The sequence below is a fragment of the Haliaeetus albicilla genome, chromosome 8 (assembly GCF_947461875.1).
Source record: "Haliaeetus albicilla chromosome 8, bHalAlb1.1, whole genome shotgun sequence".
Lineage (NCBI taxonomy): Eukaryota > Metazoa > Chordata > Aves > Accipitriformes > Accipitridae > Haliaeetus > Haliaeetus albicilla.
In genome coordinates, this window is record NC_091490.1 from 28,790,502 (window position 1) to 28,812,749 (window position 22,248).

Here is a 22,248-nt window from a genome sequence, read left to right on the forward strand (position 1 = left end):
GGACTTAGAAAAGTCTATTTTGAGATCAGTCAGAAATTATAAATAGGCATTTAAACAGTGTTGGCATACACTTTTAATATTTCTTAGAGTTTATAATATTTTCTAAAGCTAGCAGTAGGAGAAAACTCTGAAATCTGTTCTTCTTATATTCCTTATTAAGTTCTCATAGGGAATTTTTTTTCAAAATTATTTTTCTAGAAGTCATGAGAAATTTTTATTTTTTAAAAAAATCTAGTAATGTAGGGAAGTTGATTTTTAGCTTCTTTTGCAGGACACACAACTTTATCTAAATTTTTTCCTCATCTTGTGCATATCACAAAATTGTGTGTTACTGCTTCCCTTCCACATTGATGATAACTTTTAAAATAGTTAGGGAGGAAGGAGTTGGAGTTTACATGCTATAAAAACAGCCTTCTTTGAAGTTAAATAAATACTGGCATTAGACTCAAGCATCCTGAACTGACTTTGAGGTCAGATTCTGAAAAAAGTCTCTGTGAATGTGCATTTGCCTACAGTGACACATTTAATTTACTGGAACTATGGAAAGACGGAGTAGTGCCCCATATATGCAGAAGACTGTAGATTAGCCTTTTAAATTATAATCTTTGTGAAGGAGGTGTTTGATAACTTTGAAACTGCACTACTCCTAAGGATCTGATATATTTCCTTGCTTGCATACTTTGTGTTTCCTAGAATGATTTTGAAGACAAAGCAGGTGTGGAAACTCAGAATGGCATTACGCAGGGAGATAAACTTAATGCCTTAAAAAGTCGGAGACAGCCATGTTCTGCTACAACTGGAGCTCTGAGGTAATTAATTTATTCTGAGGTAATTTGCAATTTTAAATTCAGTCTGTGCTATCAGATCTTTATGGCAAGTACATGGCCTTGTTTAAGGCAGCGGTACTAGTTGTACCACCTTCTGTGGTGGAAACTTCTCTAGGTATGTATGTATTAGTTGCAGATTTGGTTTATGAATTCCTCCCTGCCCCCCGTCTCCCTGTTCAGGATATCTACTTATTATGTAGCAGTAAAAGAGAAAGTAAAAAAAAAAAATTTCAAACCCTTCAAATTTATATCTATCTAGCATTTTAAAACTTATGTCTCAAACAAAATATTCTTCAATGAAATTAGTTATTTTTCTATAATTACTTTTCTGTACTCCTTATATAAACTTTGAATTTTTCAGAACCAGTAAAAATGTGAAGTTTGAAAATAAACCTGGAGTATCTCTCTGTTATTGAACCTTAAATTAAAATAATGATTGTCAATAATTTTTACCTCTTGTTAGGCTTGTACTTTAAAGCCGGTATCAGACATGCAAGTATGTTTTGGGGGAGAGGAGAAGCTTTTTATCATTTGGTAAAGATTGCTGCTTTTGTTTCTTTAGGTTGCAAGACATGAAACTGCACACCAGGTCACTATCGCAACCTTTCAGGTATTAACTTTAAAATTATAGTTCTAAATGTATACCATTCAGGTCTTAAATTTTCAGTGTTTTGAATTATACTTCCACATCAATTGATTAGCAATTTCAGACTTCTGAGAAGTGGCAGGTAGCAAACTTTTTTAAACACCTGTGGGGGGCAGACAGGGAAATCTAATGGACAGAGGGCTACAGCTCTACTTTGGGGATACCTTGAATTCTTCTTAATAAATAATTAGCACATACAAGTAATTTCCTCAGTCACATTTTCTAATATCTGTGCTGTTATGCAACAAAGGATGACTAATTAACTCATAACCACTTTATCTCTGTAAAATTAAATACTTGTCTCAAAAGCCTAAATTGGCTACATATTGTCTGTGTATCACAATTTTTGTCCTGTGTGTTTTAATAGATGAACTGGAGGTATTACTTAGTGGATACAATCAATACTTTTTTTTTAGAAGACATGTAAGACAAAAGATCTGTCATTATAAAGCATTAACGCTGAAAAGAACACATTCTCTTCAGTCTTGTGACAACTTGGATTTTTGAGATGGATTATTCCAGATGTCTAACCTTGGAGAGATGTCTGTTTACTCTTTCTTAGTGTGGAGTTAAAACTATTCCTGCTCAATGTCATTCCTTCTGTGCTTTTAGTTGGAGTCTTGTACCCAAGGTCTTTCATCCTTTACGAGCTGATCATATTAATAGCCCTGGTCTAAGGATGGAGAGAATCTCATACTACTGTGAGGCTATTTGTTTATTAGTTTTTAAAAAACTAATAAGGACAGCTATAATGCTAACATTTTTGAGTAGTCCAGTGTACCATACTTACAGCTCATTATCAAAATATTAAGAATTTGGTCATTAAGAGTCCCACCCTAGAAAGAGCTGTATGTTCTGTGCAACTTTGTAAAAATGTTCTTGCTGGCATTTGGAAATGATGTTCTTATGAAAGCTAGTGTTGGTTTTTTTTCCACTCGTATTTGCTTTATAAGCACAAAAAGTATTATTTCTAAAATTTACAATATTTAAAATTTACAATCAAATTTATAATAAATTTGATACAAAATGGATACTTAGTCTTCACATATATCAAGGTGAAAAGTAGCCTGTAACTGTATAATAGGGTACAGCAGGGAAAAAACTTGGGAGTGGGATATTTGAAAAGTTTTTTTGAAAAAATATTTGAAAACAGGCATTTGCTGGTGAGTTCTCAGTACTCAGACTCAAGAATTCCCACTTTTTAAAATACTAGTCTATGTATTGAAAGACTGTATGTGTTTGAGATTGTATATTTCAATTATAAAAAATCTTGCTTCTCACTAAAACTCTGCACTCCTTTTAGACTGAATACTTCAGGTAGCACAGAAGGATCCATGTCTCCTCTGAAGGCCTCCAAAGTGATGGCAGTTAAGTCACCATCTGCAGAAAGAATAAGCAGAATTCCCACATCCTCAGGCTCTAACATTAAAAGGTTTTTTTCTTCTTCTCATTTTGGTACAAATACTTACTATATACTACAGTGGTTTTCAGCACATATGCAGTCTATGAAGCGCTTGCAGTTCTTGGGTGTAAGAAGGCTCAAATTTACTTACAAAGTGATTTGCTGTTCCACTAGCCAAACTTTAGTTGCCTGCAGATATAAAAAACAAACAAAAACCAAAACCTATAGTACTGGTATGAGGGTTTTGGTGGCATTATATCAAGTCAGAAACAGTATTACGTTGCTCAGGTTTTGGTTTTGGTTTTTGGTTTTTTTTTTTTACACTCATCTGAGTTTATAGAAGCTTTGCAAGTATTCCCACAAGTCTTTATACTATTAATCTCAGAAAAATACTGGGTGGCAATTAGTATGATTTTTATGAACCCTTGATTTATTGCTATTTAATTCCATTATTACTATTGTACTAAGTAATTATGTATGTTAAATGAAATTTAGAATAATTGATGCATTTTTAATAACTTCTGGGCACAAATATTTACTTGAAGAAAATAACTCACTTAAAAACATATTTCAGGACACGTTATTTTTATTCTCAAATTTTATCATATTACTTCTTGGTTACCTGAAGACTTGTATCACATTACTAATTTCAAGAAACAGAAGAGGAGTTCTTAAACTATTACATGTACAGAAAGTACTTCAGTGTAGATCAGCCACTGCCTAAACCTTTTAACACAATCTCCTGCACATGCATATGGTTTGATAGAAGTGAAAGCTGGCCATGTTAGTGCTTGAATAAACATTGGGAACTGCTGACAAAGAATTCTGGTTTTCATTATTAGAGAGCTAGAAGATGAACCTGTGTGCAAACACAAATTATTTCAGAAAGGTCTATGTTATTCACCTAATGTCTTCTGAATTGTCTGTTATTTTTTGTATATATCTGTACATACCTTGTGTGTATTTTTTTTCCCCTGCATGTGTTTTCCATTCAGCGTTTCCATAAACTCCAGGCTAGCCAGTTCTCTAGGGAACCTGTATGCTGCTTCAGATGATGATGAGACCAAAATGACATCATCGTCCTCTAGGACAGGTTTTTCTGTAAGCCATATCTCCAGCCACTTGAATGGCAGCTTGCAGCTGTCTCACAGAAATAACCATGAACTGAACAACAACTTATACAACAGAAACAGCAGTAGTGGCAACAACCTGAGCAGCCAAACCAGTTTTCACAGCACCGTGACAGATGAGTACGCATCAACCTTCCTTTATGGGCCTTACAACTCCTCCAGCACGATACCAGACTCAATCAATTCCTGTAAGTTCATAGTCACAACAGCACTTTCAGGCATCTGACCGATGCTTATCTTCCTTGCTTCTGCGAGCAAAGCTGTTGCAAAAAAACCTTAACCCAGCATAATTCTCTGCCTTCCTTTAATGTTTCTGAACAGCACCTTTGTCTGTTACCTTTTTAAGTAATTATCATTTCAGCTGCTTTTTTTCCATCTCTTTCAAGCACCTAGATCATGGAGGCTTCATGAAAATAAATCACTCCTGAACTTAAGCTAACACCTTTTCTGATATCTTTTTTTTATGGACCTTCTTACCCTTTAGATTTTTTTTTATTTCAAATTATCCACAGCATAGTTTATAAGTTTATTATGTATCTTAATCTTCACACAGTAACAGATTTAAAGAGGCCTTTGTACATATACTAAATGGAAGGTACAGCATTCTTAAAGACAGGGCTTATTTGAAAGATGAGTCCACTTGACTTGCAACCTAGTCCTTTTCTAACACCAAATGTGAGAAGTATTTTAGAGCAAGATATTTCTGATGGTCTCAGCATTTTAGCTTTCATTCCTCAACAACTTAGCTGCATTGGGCTTATGTTGTGCCCTTTTTCTGTGTGAAGAGTCTGTATAAAGAGGATGCATGGATAAATTAATGCAACTTAAAAGTGATTCTATACAAAATGCAGAGAAACTTCAGTTATGAAATCAGAAACAACTTCAGCTATTTTAGGGAAAAAACCCCAAACATTTACTAGTATAAAACTAAAAAAAATTTAAACTATCTGCTTTCCAAAGATTTGATATCCTACTAATTATATAAATTAGTGCAGTGTTTCTAGTAGAATACATTGCCTACAATTAATTGAATCTGTCAGCCTCTGTGTAGTAGTACTGACACTTCCAATTTTTATTTTTTTAGCTGCTGGCAATAAAATTACCTTCATATAAAATTAACTTCAGAATATTACAGCTTTCTTTTCTGTTTCCTTACCACTGATAAATTGTTTCAGTATAAAGTTTTAGTGTTATACCTGCTACTGGTTTTTTTGAGTGTGGCAAGTCCCCTGTCTTAAAAGAACTAATACACATGTTGCACGTAACTAGGATGTCAGCTGAAAAGATCATTTATGGGTTGTGTTTTCTTTTTCCTGAAAAAGTGGGGGATCTAACCCGCTTGTTAATAGCTCGGTTGTGGCACCACTTACAGTTCAGAAGCCACATGTTTATAGCTTGGGAGTATGAATTGCACTTTCTGAGGATGGATGACAGTAGGAAATAAATTCTCGTTGTTTCATTGTGGAATTAAATGGCACGTGTGCTTGAAACCTAACTAGTATACAAAGTACATTGAAAATTAAGTTAGTTGAGGGAATTTGATTCTGTATTCCCTTAAATTCAATGGATACTTCCACTGGAAAAGGAGTAGAGTTACTGTGCTAGGATGTGCTTGACCTAAAGCAACTCTTTAAAGTACTTGATGTATTCAGACTCCTTGTTTGAAAGTACATTTAGCTTCTTATCCACTACAACTTATCTGGAAATAAATGATAATGTTCCATGATCTTAGGATCACTGAGTGTTCTGCATTGAGTTTAAATTTGAGTTTAAAGTTTACTTTAAACATCTGCAGTAACTTATTTGCAAGGGACTTCTTGAATATTGCCACATCCTTTCAGTTTTTTGAAGTTGTTTTACCCTTTTAGTTTGGCTGTGTTTTTACCTGCTACATGGGATTGAGGTAAACTATATATAATGGAAATTTTTTTTCAAGTTGGATATAGAAACCTTCCCAGTTTTCTTATGATTAAACCAGTTCTAGAACAAGAGAACTGTTTTAGTTTGACTAATTTGGTTTAATTCCTCCAGGTGTAGAGATGAGGAGAGAGGTAAAAAGCTAAGGATAATTGTTTTAAGACACATCCAGGAGTCTTTCATTTGTTCAGGAATTCTGATTCTGTTCTGGAAAGTCAGCCTTTTTAGGTGTTTCCAGTCTTTTATTCAACATGCTTACAGAAGTTGAGTCCTCAGGAGGACTGACAGAGGCTCCAGTTGAATATACTGGAAACAAAGTCAATACACCAGCAACGGCAGAGAGCAATCACTCACCTGACTAAGTGGTAAAGTGTCTGATTTTTTTGTTTGTTTGTTTCTCACCTTCAATATTGTCTCATATTTAATGTATTTGAACAATAATTCATTGGAAGGTCAACTCATTCCCATTCCTTTGTATTGTACCTTCTGTAAATGATATGCTGCCAGCAGCAATTCTTAGAGTTTTGCTCCATATTCTAGTTACAGCTGCATATTATGCATAAGTATGTAAACCTACATGCAGAGCCCTAAGGGGAAGAAATACCTTATTGGTAAAGAGGGAAATGAACCTTTGTTCTCTTGCACTAAAACTATTAAGTGACTTAAAACAGTGATTTAAATGAAATATGTTAGGCATAGTATAAAGTTTTAGGTTGAATGGGAAACATTTTTGCAGAAAAAGTAGCTTTCTAGAATGCACGTTTCTCCTGCTTTAAGAACATTTTAATCTTCCTCCTGTCTATCTTAATGACTTAGTAATGCATGGAAGGATGTAAGGGTATAACCTCTGAACAATTCTTGGCTTTATATCATTTGCTGATGAGGAGCAGAGGTTATACACAGTCAAATATAGCAAGATCTTTAAATGAGATGCTATATCCAGTCTTCTCTGGAAGAGTGAGGTGAGAGAAAAAAGATTTTATGTAATGTGATGGCAGAAGCAGCATTTCTTAGGAAGAATCATGCCATGCAAAGTCTATGTGGCAAAATACAAGTTTCTGACTTACCCGTGAAGTAATCTTATTTCAATATAATAATGGTTAAACTGCTTTCCTCCTTGGAAGATGTTTTTCAGACTTGTCCTGAATGTTGCACGTATACTGTATGGCCGTGTGCATTTGTCACAATCACAGTCGAGTGCGCTAAATTGTTACCCATTTTATGTACAATTGACTGACTTGAGTGCAGTTACTGTGATGTCACAGTGTTTAAGACAAGTAGGTTATCTGATCATTTAATCTCTGAATGCTTTCGGTCTGGTAGTGAGCCTCTGACTTACTGGCTAATACAGATCCATCTTGATGGTGGTTTATTTTGAAGACAATGTAATTTTTCCTGATAATTAGTCCCACTGGTTGAATACAGTCATGCTTAAAATCATTTCACTTTTAATCTGAATTTTGCTCTGTATCTTTATTATGTCACTGTTATAGTCCTTTATTACCTTATTTTCTTGTCATAAAGATATTTCATGCTAGTTATCTCAACCTGATTGTCTTTTGATAAGCTAAGTTGGCTCAAAGATCCTTTTGGAAAGTGTTCGAATCCTTTACATTTTTTGAAAATCCCTTTTCAAGAAATAGATGCAGCACTCTAACATTCATCTTTCAGGTCCAGGAAGCTGCTACTCAGTGCTGTCCTGCCTATAAATCCATAGCTTGTGTTACCTTCTTGAACTGTAATGCATTGGGAATTCATGGGGAGAAAAAAAGAAAAGGAGTTCTTGCCATCCATGATACTGACTTGTATTTTAGTCCAATGTCCTGCATTCCCTGTTTTTTTAATGTGGAACTCTGTGGAAAAGCGTCGTCCTTTTTTTTTCTTTCTTTCCCTCTTTCCTCTTCTTAATAGGACCAATTAACCAACCAAGGAAGACTTCAACCGCTGACATCCAGCTATTTTGCTTTTGGTGATATTCATCAGTGGTCTTAAGCTCATGAGTAAAATATGGAGCAGCATCAAGCCTTAATACCAGTTCTGGCAGAATTCTGTTAATAACAGAATTCTGTTTAATGATTTCCACTTCACTGCTTTAAATGCTGAAATTGCTTGGAAGTCTTGACAGCCAAACCTTAGTCTTGTTGCAGTGTTTGTATTATGTTGCACCCTTTTCTAATTGGAACACATCAGATAATGTACCTAACAGAGGTCTATTACATATACTGGTAGTTATGTTTATTCATTTAACTTATCTCATCAAAGAACTCTTGAATGATATGAATTATATTCCTCTTCTTTTTATTAGCAGAATCTTAACTTACCTGAGTTAGATATCAAGCTAACCATCTGTAATTGTATAAGTACTCTATTTTAGAAAATCACCTTATCAATCTTATTTCTCTTTCTAAGTTTGTTAACTATCAACACGAGTGGTGCAGGAGCATTTTACAATGGTTAGGACAGTAAATTTTCAGTTCTAATTAATGTTCCTTAATCTCATTAGCGAGGAAATTGGGAACTTCATTTTTATGCAATGCAAGTACATCTTCCCCCCGCCCAGTATGGAAGAGCAAGTTATTCAATACTCCTTTTTTTTTTTTCTGTTTCATAATGAAACATTTAAAAAAAATTATTAATACTATTGTTCCACATTCCATTTAAAACAAACAAAAAATAACCATGACTATGACTTCCTTTTTGTCAGCCATATATTTTTCCCTAATGGTTTTTCTCCTTCATCAGTGTAAGCTTGTAATCCACTTCCTTTTTATTGTGTTTATGCTGTTGTATGCTGATGAACTAGAAGAAAAGCTTGATTTTCTTAGAATAGACAACTTGCCATTCTACCCAAATAGAATAAATATTTTATTTCCAAATTTTACATATCAGTGTTTTCATTAAACAGAATCTCTTGCAATTATAATTTGCAGAAATATTTTTACTGAGTATAATCACATTTAAGATACCACAATAAGATTTTTACTTTGTTCTTAACAATAGTTATGACGTGCGGAAAACAGACTCCACAATCAGTGAGATTGTAAAGTAGGTATGTTCATTCAGCGCTGGGCAGCACGGGGAGGGGTAGTCCCACCAAAGTTGTGCGCGCCTGACTCGGCAGTTCACTTCAAGTTTATACAGTCAAGTGTTACATATTCACAATACGCCTATACATATGCATGACCTATCCCCACTTCATATTAAAATTAGCTCCGAGACGTCATTTCCATAGTCTCCTCTCAACTGTGTTTGCGCAGTGCCTCCTTATAGTGGTCGTCTGGTGGTCGCAGACATGAAGATAGATGACTCTTCGTCACCGCTAGTAACCCCTTTTCTTGCGCAGGCTCAGTGGTTTCTTGGTATTCACCCAAGCCGCCAGACCAGTCTTGGCTGGCTCTTGGGGCCAGCTCCTGCTTCCTATCAGGAACTGTCTCTGCCTCATTGGCTGGTTCTTGGGACCAGCTCTTCTTATCAAGGACTGTCTCTGCCTCAGCTAATTTCAACAATGTAAGCACTAAACATAATCTTTCATCCCCCTTTATTATATCTACTGAGATTCTTTTGACTCCCCTTGTCTCAGTCCCCCCTTTTCTAGAAAATAGTAAATTCTTTTACTATATCTAATCCTAATACTTCTAATACATTGTTTCCCTATCTAGCATCCTCTCAAAGTATTTGTTGGACTTGAGTTTCCCTCGTAATTGATTCTTCTTCCATTCACTGTAAGAGTCTCCTATACTCTTACAGCACCAAAAGCCACATCGAACCACTATGCAAAGGACCACAGACAAGAGAATGATGATTATTATAGTGACAAACAATTGCTTCAACCATGCCAAATTTGGCAACCAGGAGGTTAATTTTTCCCATATCTCAGTAAATCCCCATGAAGTGTCATCTTGTGACATTAAATGTAAAAGTTGGGTTTGTTTCCAAATTTGAGAGATGTCTGTTTCTATTCATCTCTCTTGGTTAACATAGGTGCAGCAGTGTTCATTATGAGGGACATGTTATTAAAAGCTGCTGCTATCACAGAGGTGTTAGAAAAGACTGTAGCAATTACGGGGTGGGCCCATCTAAGATCCTTAGGAAAATGAGAACATATCCAGCAATCAGTTTGATTCACTATTTTTGCAATACTCTCATGGAGTTGAATAAACACATTCCCATCCCATGCTATGCTCCTTGTCCCCATGGTTGCCCATATTACCACGTAAAAACTAAGTGTCCATCGGGTTTTGTGGTGACTTTCCATGGAGTTTTGGGTGTCTTTTTCACTCTGACGTGATGAATCCAGGTGCTCTGTTCCTTGATCCTAATCGCAGTGAAGGAGGTAAGTAATACTTGAAATGGTCCTTCCCACTGCGGCTCCAGAGTTTTTTCTGTAAGAGACTTTATATACACATAATCTCCTGGTTGTATGTTATGTACGGGCCCATCCAAACCTCTCCCTCAAGTCCCTACTACATGCTTCCTGATTTTATTAAGTTGCTTACCTAATGCTACCATGTAAGAAGTCATAATTTCATCCCCTGCTTGTACAGACACCCCTCTCTGTATCCCATAGGGTTGTCCATACAGGATTTCAAAGGGGCTCAGTCCTTCTTTCGCCCTTGGTCTTGTTTGTATATGCAGAAGGGCTAAAGGGAGAGACTGAGGCCGTGTCAAATTTGCTTCTTGTCCTAATTTCACAATTTGCTGTTTGATTAAGTGGTTCATTTTTTCTACTTGACCACTTGACTGGGGGTGATATGGAGTATGAAGCTGTCATTCTATACCCAAATGGCGGCTAATTTGTTGTACTATTTTTGAGACAAAATGTGGTCCTCTGTCAGAAGATATGGTTGCTGGAACCCCAAAATGTGGTATTATCTCTTGTACCAGTATTTTAGTTACCTCCCGAGCTTTAGCCGTTCTTGTTGGGAATGCTTCTGGCCAACCTGAAAAGTATCAGTTAATACCAATAAATATTGATATCCCCATTTTCTTGGAAGTTCTGTAAAATCAATTTGCCGTTGTTGTCTAGGCCCATTGCCTTTTCCAATCTGGCCAATTTCTAGTTTTGGGGTATTCTTACGATTAGTCTGAAGGCAAAAATCGCACTGTTGAGTCACTTGTCTCACCGTGGTGTATAAATTTCTAGCCACAATTTCTCTTATCAAATGATTATATAGAGTCTCTGTTCCCCAATGTCTTTTCCTATGTTCCTCCCATATCAAACGCCACAGTAAGCAAGAGGGAATGATTAGCTTTCCCTGTGGGGTATGAGTCCACCCCTCTTCATTATATGACCCTCCTAAATCTGTAATAAGCTTCTGATCTTCCTTGGTATATTCTGGCTTACCATCTAGGGAGATTTGCCTATCAGGAATTAAGGCCCCTTCTATTTTTACCTTTGTTTTGGCCACTTGTTTTGCCTCTCTGTCTACCAGCTCATTCCCTTTTTCCAAACCTGAGCTGACTTTCTGGTGTGCCTTAATATGCATAATTGCTACTTTCTTAGGGAGCTGGACTTCCCTTGTCTCAGTTATAAATCCAAATATCACTCTGTAACATGTATTTTTATTGAGGAGTATGTGACTGGGTAGTCTTAAGATGAGTCACCTTTTGCTTCTATAGCTAGTCATGGAAACTGGCAAGATGGAAAATTTTCAAAAAATTGATAAGTGTAGCAGTATTTTAAAATTCATATATGTGATCTTTATACTTGTAGAATAGTTTTTTCTTAATAAGAACTTATCATTAATGAATATAGGACAGCCTTTGCAAAAAGAGAGACAAACACTAGTGCATCTTACTGATCTGTAAATTTAGCAGACTCAAAGGATCACTTCAAGTGTGTATGCATTTTCTATTAAGATATCCTAATTTATTTTAGTAGAACCTGTGTATTCACGGTAATTCTTGCCTGCTGCAACACTTCTGCTGCAACAATGCTTTGGGAGCATTGACACACAATTCAAAAACTTAAATTACTTTTTGCAATTATCTCGGAAAAGTGCGTGTTCAAGTCCTAACAAATAGCCCTAAATGCTATAGGGTTGTTCCGTCTTAAAAGTTAACTCAGAGCTGACTTGGTCCTGAAGTTGAATGCATGCGAATATGGTTCTAGTGCCCAGATGGATATGAGGCTTATTTTCTCTTCCAGGAGGCTTTCCATGCCACCTGTTGAAGAAGAAAGCTGACAGTGATCTAAGCAGTTGCTTCAGCATGAAGTTTATTAGATATCATTAACTGTAGTGAAGCTATCTAATTCTTAATTCTTTGTTTAAATGTCTGATACTTAGGTAAAAAATGTCAAGCTTGACACTGCATGGGACCACTGCAGGAGTACACATTGAGAAATCTACTCAACTGATTTTATATTCTCATCATTGCAATTCAGCAGCCAATTTTCTTTGTTTTTTCCTTCTATTCTTACCTCTGTTTTAATTAAGATTTTGTTAAATACCAGCATATGACTTGTAAAGGTGGATTAGGGCTTTTTGTTTTCAATAAAGCTTTCAGAATCACAGGCCATACTTCGAGTCACTGCAAATAGGAGGTAGGGATGTAAATTTTAAAATAGAAAACTCCTCAAAAGATTTAAAAAAAAAAAAAAATAAATCACAATTACAGGCTTTGAAATATTACAGTCAGTCTCTTTGGTCAACATGAAGAGATTTAAAAGCACAAATCACTTAACTGCAAAAGAGCAAAAAAAAAAAACCCAAAACAAACCAAACAACCCTGCCCAGCTATAATTTAATTTTTGAGACTCAAAAATTAGTCTGTATATTTTACAACAGCTCAGTTGTCATGGCTATCACCATGTTTTTAGTAATAACTTTATGGGAAGTCACCTCAATTAATCTTAATCTGGAAAACATGCTGCTTAGATTTAGTTCTTCCCTGTATTCAGAAAAGGCTTTGAAACATTAGGAAGAAATCATTGCTATGTGAAGTAGAGCTATGGTGAGGGTGGCAGTACACTGAAAAACATACTTCTTAATTTGAAAATAAATAAAATAAATCCTGCCTCTACCCATCTGTAATGAAAATTAACAGAACATGCTATCTCGTTTCCAAGCAATCTGTGCTGCATGGATTTTTTTCTTTTTTATATGTTGCTATTAATTTTTTTCCATATTTTTGTAACTTGTATTCCTAACAATTTTAGTTTCAACTTAAGAATCTTTAATTTCTGGTTTGCTTATTTGTTTATTTAAATTATGATGTAGAATTCCTGGTTACTACTGTCTGCTAAGTAAAGGGCTGCTGTTACAGTTCTTTGTCAACTAATGCTAGCTGTTCCCAATATCACCAAAAGTGTACAGTGCTTTCTGGTCATCTTTCATCTGTCCAAGCTTAAAGTAATCTATTACTGTACAACATATGAGAGTATATAATTAAACGTCATGCATTTTTTAATGTTTGTTAATTAACTTTACTTAGAAATCAGTTTTGAAGGATCCATTTCAAATAATGCTCTAAGTGTAACCATCTTTCTGACTGTTAAAATACACATCTGAAAATGAGAAAGCTTTGAGGATCATTAAGAGAGCAGAAGTTTCAAGTGCTCGTTAATGAGTGGCTATTCCTTCTGCTTCACTCTTACACATATAGTAAATGCTCTCACCAAAGCTAATAATCCAGAATGATTATTAGAGAACAGAGTGGGTAAAAATAAGCTTCTACGATTATGTATTCCATGGTGATTCTGAGCCTATAATGAAAAAATACCTGTTACATGTTTAGTTTTATGGTAAAGTATTTTCTATTAAATTATACCCTTCTTGTTGAATCCATTCAGTACTAAAAACAGACCCTTTTTAGTCAGTGGTATTCAAATCTTTCTATGCTGACAGCCCTTCTTTTTCAACCTAGGAAAGAATATCCAGATGGTCTCAGATTTTCAAGATACGAAAATGCATTTAAAAGAAAACTTTGGAAATGTACACTGAGACTTAAGATACAGAAAAAAAGTGGGCTTGTGATATTAGTTAGAGCTCTAAAGGTTTACATATCTATTATGCACTTCTATTAATAGTTTTCACTATGGATGCCAAAGAGCATTTCTATAGTGACTAGTTAGGAATAGTGGGAAAATGGAAGAGAAGACTTCAGGGTTCTAAGCTTTCTTGGGATTCATGTTGTTCTACAGTAGTTCTCTAATTCTGATGAATTGATGCAGTTTTAAAATATGGTTTAGTTTTTTTTACTTGGTGTTTGTTTATAACCATACTAGTACAGTGAAGAGCTCTCTCAGATAAGACTTTTTATTCATCAGAATGACTTCCTGAACACATCTGTATAGGAGGTAATAAAATGTTTGGATGCTGTCTAAATTGATTAATCACTTTATCATAAAACCTTAGACTTCAATAGAACCAGAAATGTAAATAAATACAGTAGACCAGGTTGTGCTTTCCTCTTAATTATACTGACTGCTTGCTAATCCAGATGAACCATTTGCAGTGCTTCATTTTCATCTGATTTTAGTAATCATAAATTTATTCATGTGCATAATTGTGCTGCTGTAGCTTTTTTCTCAGTAATTAGCTACACCGTATATGTTTCCTATGTCATTACCTGAATCAACATCTAAAGAGTGCTGTATTTTTTACAGTAGCACTTTGAATCTCATTCAGGATAAATGGAAACAATTCAATTATAGTAACTGCAATTGTATATTTTCCCAACATGTTTGTAAGGTATCGTTTTAAGGTGGTGTTTTAAAGGACTTGTAACACTTTCTTCAAGAATCTCTAGAATTTGGTTTGGAAAAGTAAGTGTAGATACAGGAAGGTTGGACTTTACTGTATGTAGTTTTTGAGTTTCTTCTATGTTACTTTGTTTACCTATGCAGAGATTCAGATACCCCTCCAACTCTGTTTATTTTTCTCCCTCCTGTCCCTCCTCTACTCCTTAAGTGCAAAATGCACATTATATGCAAATATAACCTCCCCAGTGAGTTTTAATCACTTTTTCTTCTCTGCACAGTCCCTTCAGTCTGAGTATGTTCAGTACTAAAGTCTTGCTGCTTTGGTGAAACCTGTTGACCTCAAAATCGAAGAACTTAAGGAAGGAAGCTGCTCATTCAGAGGAGGAATCTTCAATACAAGACATATTAAAACCTTAACACGAACAGGAGACTTCTTAACAGGCAGAAATTTCTTGTTAATGACTACTGCAGATGCACTGATGTTGAATTTATGGAAATTATTACCCCATGTTATATACGGATTTAAATTTTTAATGTTGAGACAACTTGAATATATTTCTAATGAGTTTTATTAAGACATTTATTAACTTGTGTACAGTGTTAAAATATGTATTGAGAGAATATTTTGGTATGCAATATATATAAATTATGTAAAAATTAGAATATATTTTAATTTAGTGTTCACTTTGCTACAAAAATGTGTATTTTAAAGAATTTTTACATGTTTATCAAAGATATGAAAATCTTTTTATGAACAAGATGTTTTTCTTGTGTTATGGGTCCATCATTATTGCTTAAAGCCCAATGTAATTACTTTCTCACTAATTGGTCTTCTGGTAACTTAATGGAAGTCTAACTAGTGAGAAACTAGTTATTACACTATCAACTGAAAGCACTTGATATGTAGTCTGCTTTCCACTTTCAGCTGCTAATGTTTCATAAGGAAACACTATGAAAGAAAAATAAAGGGAAAATATTTGTTGAGATGTAATGTAACTTACATCTTCCACTGCAAAGAGAAAGTAATTTATCTGATGATTCAATTGTACAATTAACACTTTCTTTCAATTTGTCTTAAAGGAATGTTTTAACTTTTCTTTTCAATGTAGAATGTTACATTTTGCTATGCAATATATACTGCAAAAATGAAGGCAGACCAAATTTAAGTTGGTAAGAATGTGCATGTACAATGAATTTGGCAGTGCTGCATACTTACATGTTTTTAACCTACAGTTGGCAGTATGTGTACAGTTTCATTAGCAAAGCACACTAAATGTTGGAAGTATATTAAATTTTCACTTACCAACTGGACGCTTCATAAACCTTTTAATTTGAAAACTATTGTTAAAACATACAGCTAATGTAACCTCCTGTATCACAGAGTATTTTTGTCAGTGAAGATGCTCTTTAAGGTATAGTTTAATCAGGTGTGATCAGGAATGTGAGACTTAGAATGAAGTGGTGTTACAGTGAAGTACTAGAAATCACGTGTAAAATTTTCAGAATCTACAAGTGCATAGTAAGCAAAAAAATGTAAGCAGCTCTGAGGACTCAATTTGCTACTAATTTAGAAGACAAAACCAAAACAGATTTGTTACCTATGAGTTTTTCTGATATCTATGGAAACTTTAAAATAAAACTTGGTTGAATTGTCAGTCTTTGTTCCTGAAGACCTGTGAATGCCCTGCATTTGCTTTACAACTAAAGTTAATCTTAAGTGCCACATTATTTTTTTTAAAAAGATCAGATCACAAATTGCTATGGAAAGTTGTACTGAAAGTGTTAATAAGCAATACTGAGAGCAGCTATATAAATCACTGAAGAAAATTTACATGCAAATACTGTACTTTTTTCACAACTGTGTATATGTAACATATACACACACAAAGTAGCATATGTGTGTGCATATATATACAATATACTGTATATGAATTATAGATTAATGGTAAGGTAATTCTACCTCTTATAAAGGATTTTGTCATGTACTTGTTATAAATAGTTTTCCTTAATAAAATATTGTTTAATTTTGAAATGTAGAGAGAGAGAGATACATACAGCTAATTGATAATAAAATGCCTATATCAGCCAGCTTCCTTGTTTCTTGGCTTTTCTAACTTAGATCTTTTGATGTAAACTAATATTAGATCTCTAATTGAAGAGTAGCTCTCCAAATTCACCATCTTTCTTCTAAAGTATGTAGTGTATTTATAAATAAGATGATGTTGTAAAAAGACATTAGTATGATAGGTATCTCTTATAACCGATCTTTCTAGCTAACCTTGTATTTGCTTTTTATAACATCAAGTATTTAATCAACATGTTGGTATTATGATGTAAAGGTTGTATTTCAAAATAACATAATTTAAAAGCTGTGTCTGAATTGAGGAAACTTTTTTTTCCTGGACAAGGACCCTTGTTAAAGGTGTAATACACCTTGTCTTGCATGTGCAACAGGTTTCTTAGTCTCACTAACAGCACAGTCTTTGTCCATAAGAACCTAAAAGATCATGCTTTCATTTAGCTTTTTATCCTTCCTTCAATTAAAAACTAGTCACAAATGGTTCTAACATTAACTCTGCTGCTGATTTTCAGCAAATTTGTTGTGTTGCATGATTATTTATCCACAGTGCTTAATATTCCTGTCAGATAAATCTGTACTGCAATAGATGTTGTGGACAGTATATAACTGTTATACAGCTACTCTAAAGGAATGGCAAAGCCAGCAACAGAGCAGATGCTTTAGAAACTGCCCAAATTCTAGTGACAGTCTAATCTAAAAACACAATAAAAGGCTTCTGCCATTACATTCAATTAATTGATGGTGATTTGGATGTGTAGAGTAAATATAAAGGAAGAACAGCTAACTTAAAAGTTTCTAGTATGTAGGAATCAACCTCTCCCTTAGCCTTTTTCTAGACTTAACTTCTTTTGATTTCTTACAAGAAATAGGTAAATGCTACCTAATATACAATATCTTTTTTGTTCTTAAAAATGAATGATAAATATATCTACTATTCTGTACCAGTCAGCTTCTTAACAACAACAAAAAATTTGGGGACAGTGAAAGGTTGTCCTGGTTTCAGCTGGGATAGAGTTAACTGTCTTCCTAGTAGCTGGTACAATGCTATGTTTTGAGTTCAGTATGCAAAGAATGTTGATAACACTGATGTTTTCAGTTGTTGCTAAGTAGTGTTTAGACTAAAGTCAAGGATTTTTCAGCTTCTCATGCCCAGCCAGCGAGAAAGCTGGAGGGGCACAAGAAGTTGGCACAGGACACAGCCAGGGCAGCTGACCCAAAGTGGCCAACGGGGAATTCCATACCATGGGACGTCCCATCTAGTTTAGGAACTGGGAAGTGGGGGCGGGGAATCGCCGCTCGGGGACTGGCTGGGTGTCAGTCAGCGGGTGGTGAGCAATTGCACTGCGCATCATTTGTACATTTCAATCCTTTTATTACTACTGTTGTCATTTTATTAGTGTTATCATTATCATTATTAGTTCTCTTCTGTTCTATTAAACCGTTCTTATCTCAACCCATGAGTTTTACTTTCTTTCCCGATTTTCTCCCCCATCCCACTGGATGGGGGGGGGAGTGAGTGAGCGGCTGCGTGGTGTTTAGTTGCTGGCTGGGGTTAAACCATGACAATGGTCAGGGAGGTCTTTAGAACCTTGTAGCTTTTAAGAAATGCCCTGAAGTTTGTTTCATATCCTCTGTTCGCTTATCCTTGAACTTTACCATTTCTGTTGTTTCATATATAAATATATCTTGTTCTGGGAGAACAAGCTGTAGCACATGAGTTCCTGAAAAAGAGGTTTGATAAATATGTAAGGATGGAATAAATAAATCTAGAGATCTCTACTGGGCCTATGATTCTGTGGCTAATGCCTTATGAAACTCTTAATCATCTCTTTAAAGTATGCTTTATGAAGGTTTTTGGTTAGGGAGATATTTCTTGTTACAGATTTAGAGAATATTTTTCAATTGCAGTACTGCAGAAAGAGGAGGATTTTAGTTTCTATAATAACTATTCTCTACTGACAGCTAAACAATGAAAGGCCTCAAAAGGTTTGACACTTGATTAGATCTACACTGTAAAGTGCAGCAGGCAAAAAAAAAATGGTAATTAAGGGCCTGATCAAGTAAATCACTCAGGTATGTTTTTAAGCACATGAGTAATCTAATTAATTAAAAAAGAGCACAGATATTCATGTTTGTAACAAATCCACATCTGGATCAATAGTCCTGTCAATTGCAAACATGAGCCTTTCTGTCAAATAAAAGATGTGCTGTATTGCAACAAAATAATCCATTTTACCACATATTAACTTCATTATCTTAAAGAATGTAAATTGTAACTCTACCTCCTAATATATTATTTTGGTATTGTTACTTGTTAGCATTGTGAGTTTAACAATATGTAAAAACATCTCCTAAAGATATCTTTGGTCAATATACAGATTATACCTTATGAGCTGAGATTGCTTACTTCTGTAGCCTGCATACAACTCACCTGCAAAAACAGCTTTTTTCCTAAAGCCACCACAAAATTAATCAGCATTCCTTTTCCAGAAAGCTTTTGAGAGGAAATGCAAGTTCTTTTACTCAGTTTCTTACTAAATCTTGTCCAGGGTAAGGACAGTTACCATTTTGTCCCTGTCTGAGTAAAGTACTATAGAGTTACTGGGAGAATCCCACTACTAGCTCTCCTCCAGTTGGGAAGGGACTGTTAAGCCCTACTCTTCAACCAGCTTTTAGTCTGCCTAAGAACCTGTCATTCACCTTTGTGGGAAATTGTGCTCTGAATGAATTTTGGTGTGAGACTGTTTCAAATGCTGTGCTGATTCTGTTTTATCTGTGTACTTACTGACACCTGCGTTCACCTCTGGCAGGTTAGCGATGCAGGATTTCCTGTGGCCTGAGACAGGCTGAGTTTTATGAAGAAATGTAGAATATTTAGATTGAGGACCAGCTTTCTCAAAAAAGTACTATCGTACCAAGGATCTGTGTACCTATTTTGTTTGAAAGATTTAATTTGAAAAGTATATTGTTACAGACCAGTTCTAGAATTAAGCTTGCAGAAGCATGGTGTGCTTTCTCTTAACAAAAATAAGATCAGAAAAAAATCAGTTTAAGTAGCTAGCAGAGCAGTTTCTACAGTAAATGGACTGTAATTCAGACAGAAGTGACTGATACTGGTTTGAAAGCTTACTGCAAATGAAAGTTGTGTAAATGGGTTAGAACCAGGAAACTGGTAAGGCAAAGAGAAAAAGAGTCAGACTGTGTAGCTGCAGTATTTCTGGAGCATGATAGGGTTTGGTGGTTTTTTTTCTTCTTGATTTAACAAATTGAAAATCTGCTGAATAATTCATGAAGAGTGGAAGGGCTGAATCTTCCTGGAATGATATACAGTGTACGTACTGTGGCACAGGAGAAACTGCAAAGCTTTGTATCAGTTGCTGCCGTTTCTGCTGCTGATTGCAAGGTGCTGCTGCTTTTGGCATTTTCACAGCTACAGAATCCTCAGTCGTGCTCTGGTCTGCTAACAGCCATCTGCTCCCTATGGACCCACCTTCGCTAGCTACAATCTGTGGGATCTCTTGCTACCTACCTGCCTTGGACACTGCTGTTCTCTGGATCGTTACTGCAACCTGTGCTTTCTTGCAGCTTGTATGACTGAAACCTGCCTTAGTCCCTCAGCTGCACATCCTCCTTGTGCTTGGTGGGGGACTCCTGCAGCAGGATCTTCTGACCCAGACAAGGATGGGATTTACAGGGAGAAGTCAGAACTGAGCCGCATTCAGCGAGATGCCCAACGCCTCTTCCTGGAGTGCTAGCTCACCTTTGCTGCTGCTCTGGGAGGACTCCTCCGGGACCCGCATCTTCCTGTCGCTGCTCTATGCAGTCTTAGCTATCTCAGGGACTTTATCCAATGTGATGGTCATCTATTTAGTCTTCTCCTTCAAGAAGCTGCAGACTACCAGCAATGCCTTCATTGTGAATGGCTGTGCGGCAGACCTAAGCGTGTGCGCCCTGTGGATGCCCCAGGAGGCTGTGCTGGGGCTGCTGCCTCTCAACTCCTCCTCCCTTCGCTCGGCGGAGTACCGGCTGCTCCGAGGGGGGCTCCTCGGCCTCGGCCTCACCGTCTCCCTGGCCTCTCACCTGCTGGTGGCCTTCAACAGGTACGTGCTCATCACCAAGCTGCCCAGCGTGTACCAGGCCCTCTACCAGCGGAGGCACACGGGCTGCATGATCGGGCTCTCCTGGGCCCTCGCCCTGCTCCTGGTCCCGCTGCTGCCCGGGCTCTGGACCCCGGGCTCTGCCCAGCAGCCGCCCCCGCGGCAGACGGACGGCAGCCCTCGCTACACCGCCCTGCTCCTCGCCCTGGCCGTGCTGGGCCAGACCGCGCTGCTGCTCCACTGCTACCTCGGCATCGTGCGGCGGGTGCGGGGCAGCGCCAAGCGGGTCAGCGTCCTCAACTTCCACCTCCTCCACCAGCTGCCCTTCCCCGCCGCCCCGCCGCCGCCCCGCCGCGCCCAGCGCCGCCTCAGCAGCGTCTCCGTCCTGCTGCTCTGCTGCGTCTTCCTCCTGGGCACCCAGCCCCTGGTGTGGGTGAGCCTCCTGGGCTTCTTCCTGCGGCCCGCGCCGCCGGCGCTGCAGGCCGCCAGCTGGCTGCTGCTCTGCTCCCTCTCGGCCCTCAACCCCCTGCTCTACACGTGGCGCAGCGAGGAGTTCCGCCGGGCGGCCCGCTCCGTCCTGCCCCGCGGCGAGGGCCCCGCCGCCGCCCCGCGCCCCGCCGCTGACGCCGGCTCCGCCGCCGCCGCGCCGCCCTGCCCGCAGCTGCCGCGGCGCCGGGGGACGGCGGGCAGCGCCGCCGCCGCCGCGCCGCGCTGAGGGGCCGCGGGGGAGGGCGAGGGCCCGCGGGCGGCCCGCGGCCCCCCGCCCCGCCGCCTGGCGGCGCCCGCGGGGCCGCCCCGCGCCGGGCGGGAGCAGCCGCGGCCCCTCAGGCCCCTCCCCGCCGGCGGTCACCTCGCGTCGGGGAGCCGAGCCGCCTGCGCCCTCCCTCGCCAGGCCCGGTCCCCTTGCTCCTGCCGCCCCGGCCCCCTCCCTGGTAGCGCTCCTCCCTTTACACATTCTCCTGTTGCTCCCTTCTGACGCCGCGCGCCTCTTCCCCGCTCCCTCTTCCACCGCGCTGACGGGCAGCGCGAGGCGCCGGCTGCTGTTCCGGGGCAGCGGGACGGGCGCTAGGGCGGGGGCTCGTGCCCGCCCGCAGCGCGGCCCTCGTCGCCCCCCGGCTCCGCTCCGGCCCACGGCAGCTGCCCGCCCCCAGGTGTCGGCCCGGACTCGGCCAAAAGGGGTGGATTTAGAAATCTGGGATAACTGGTAAATATGGCAACGTACGTAACTGTTGTTATGCTTTGAAGATTTCAGTATGAGACAGGCACCTAGACAGCTTTTTTTGAGACTTACTGCAAGTTTGGTTTTATAAAATCCATGTAATGCTTTCAGCATTTGAAGTAATTCTTTGAAGTGAGCTCCCTGAACACAAGGTTCACTTGTGAAGAACTGGCGAGTGTCTCGTTACACGCACACGCCAAAAAAATAAATCCGCCAGGAACTGCTT

General features: G+C 38.1%; 2 protein-coding genes across 5 annotated transcripts in view; both read left to right on the top strand.

The window, feature by feature from the left end:
• The window catches only part of CDC14A (cell division cycle 14A), a 69,347-nt gene extending 52,631 nt beyond the window's left edge, over positions 1–16,716 (top strand). For 3 of the 4 annotated variants that reach the window (XM_069789490.1, XM_069789489.1, XM_069789492.1), the window contains exons 12-16: positions 694–809; positions 1,390–1,437; positions 2,777–2,905; positions 3,871–4,193; positions 14,905–16,716. In XM_069789490.1, the coding sequence (XP_069645591.1) occupies positions 694–809; positions 1,390–1,437; positions 2,777–2,905; positions 3,871–4,193; positions 14,905–14,918 (630 nt within the window). In that variant the 3' untranslated portion in view covers positions 14,919–16,716. The remainder of the gene's footprint in view (positions 1–693; positions 810–1,389; positions 1,438–2,776; positions 2,906–3,870; positions 4,194–14,904) is intronic. The other variant, XM_069789491.1, reaches the window with a different exon arrangement.
• Positions 16,717–20,347: 3,631 nt separating this feature from the next.
• GPR88 (G protein-coupled receptor 88) lies at positions 20,348–21,518 on the top strand. Its single transcript, XM_069789496.1, has one exon. The coding sequence runs from the start codon at positions 20,433–20,435 to the stop codon at positions 21,516–21,518; it is 1,086 nt and encodes a 361-aa protein (XP_069645597.1). The 5' UTR covers positions 20,348–20,432.
• The last annotated feature ends 730 nt before the right edge of the window (positions 21,519–22,248 follow it).

Bases quoted from the DNA above. Each gene is read 5' to 3' on its own strand.
- GPR88 (XM_069789496.1), top strand. From the start codon at position 20,433: ATGCCCAACGCCTCTTCCTGGAGTGCTAGCTCACCTTTGCTGCTGCTC.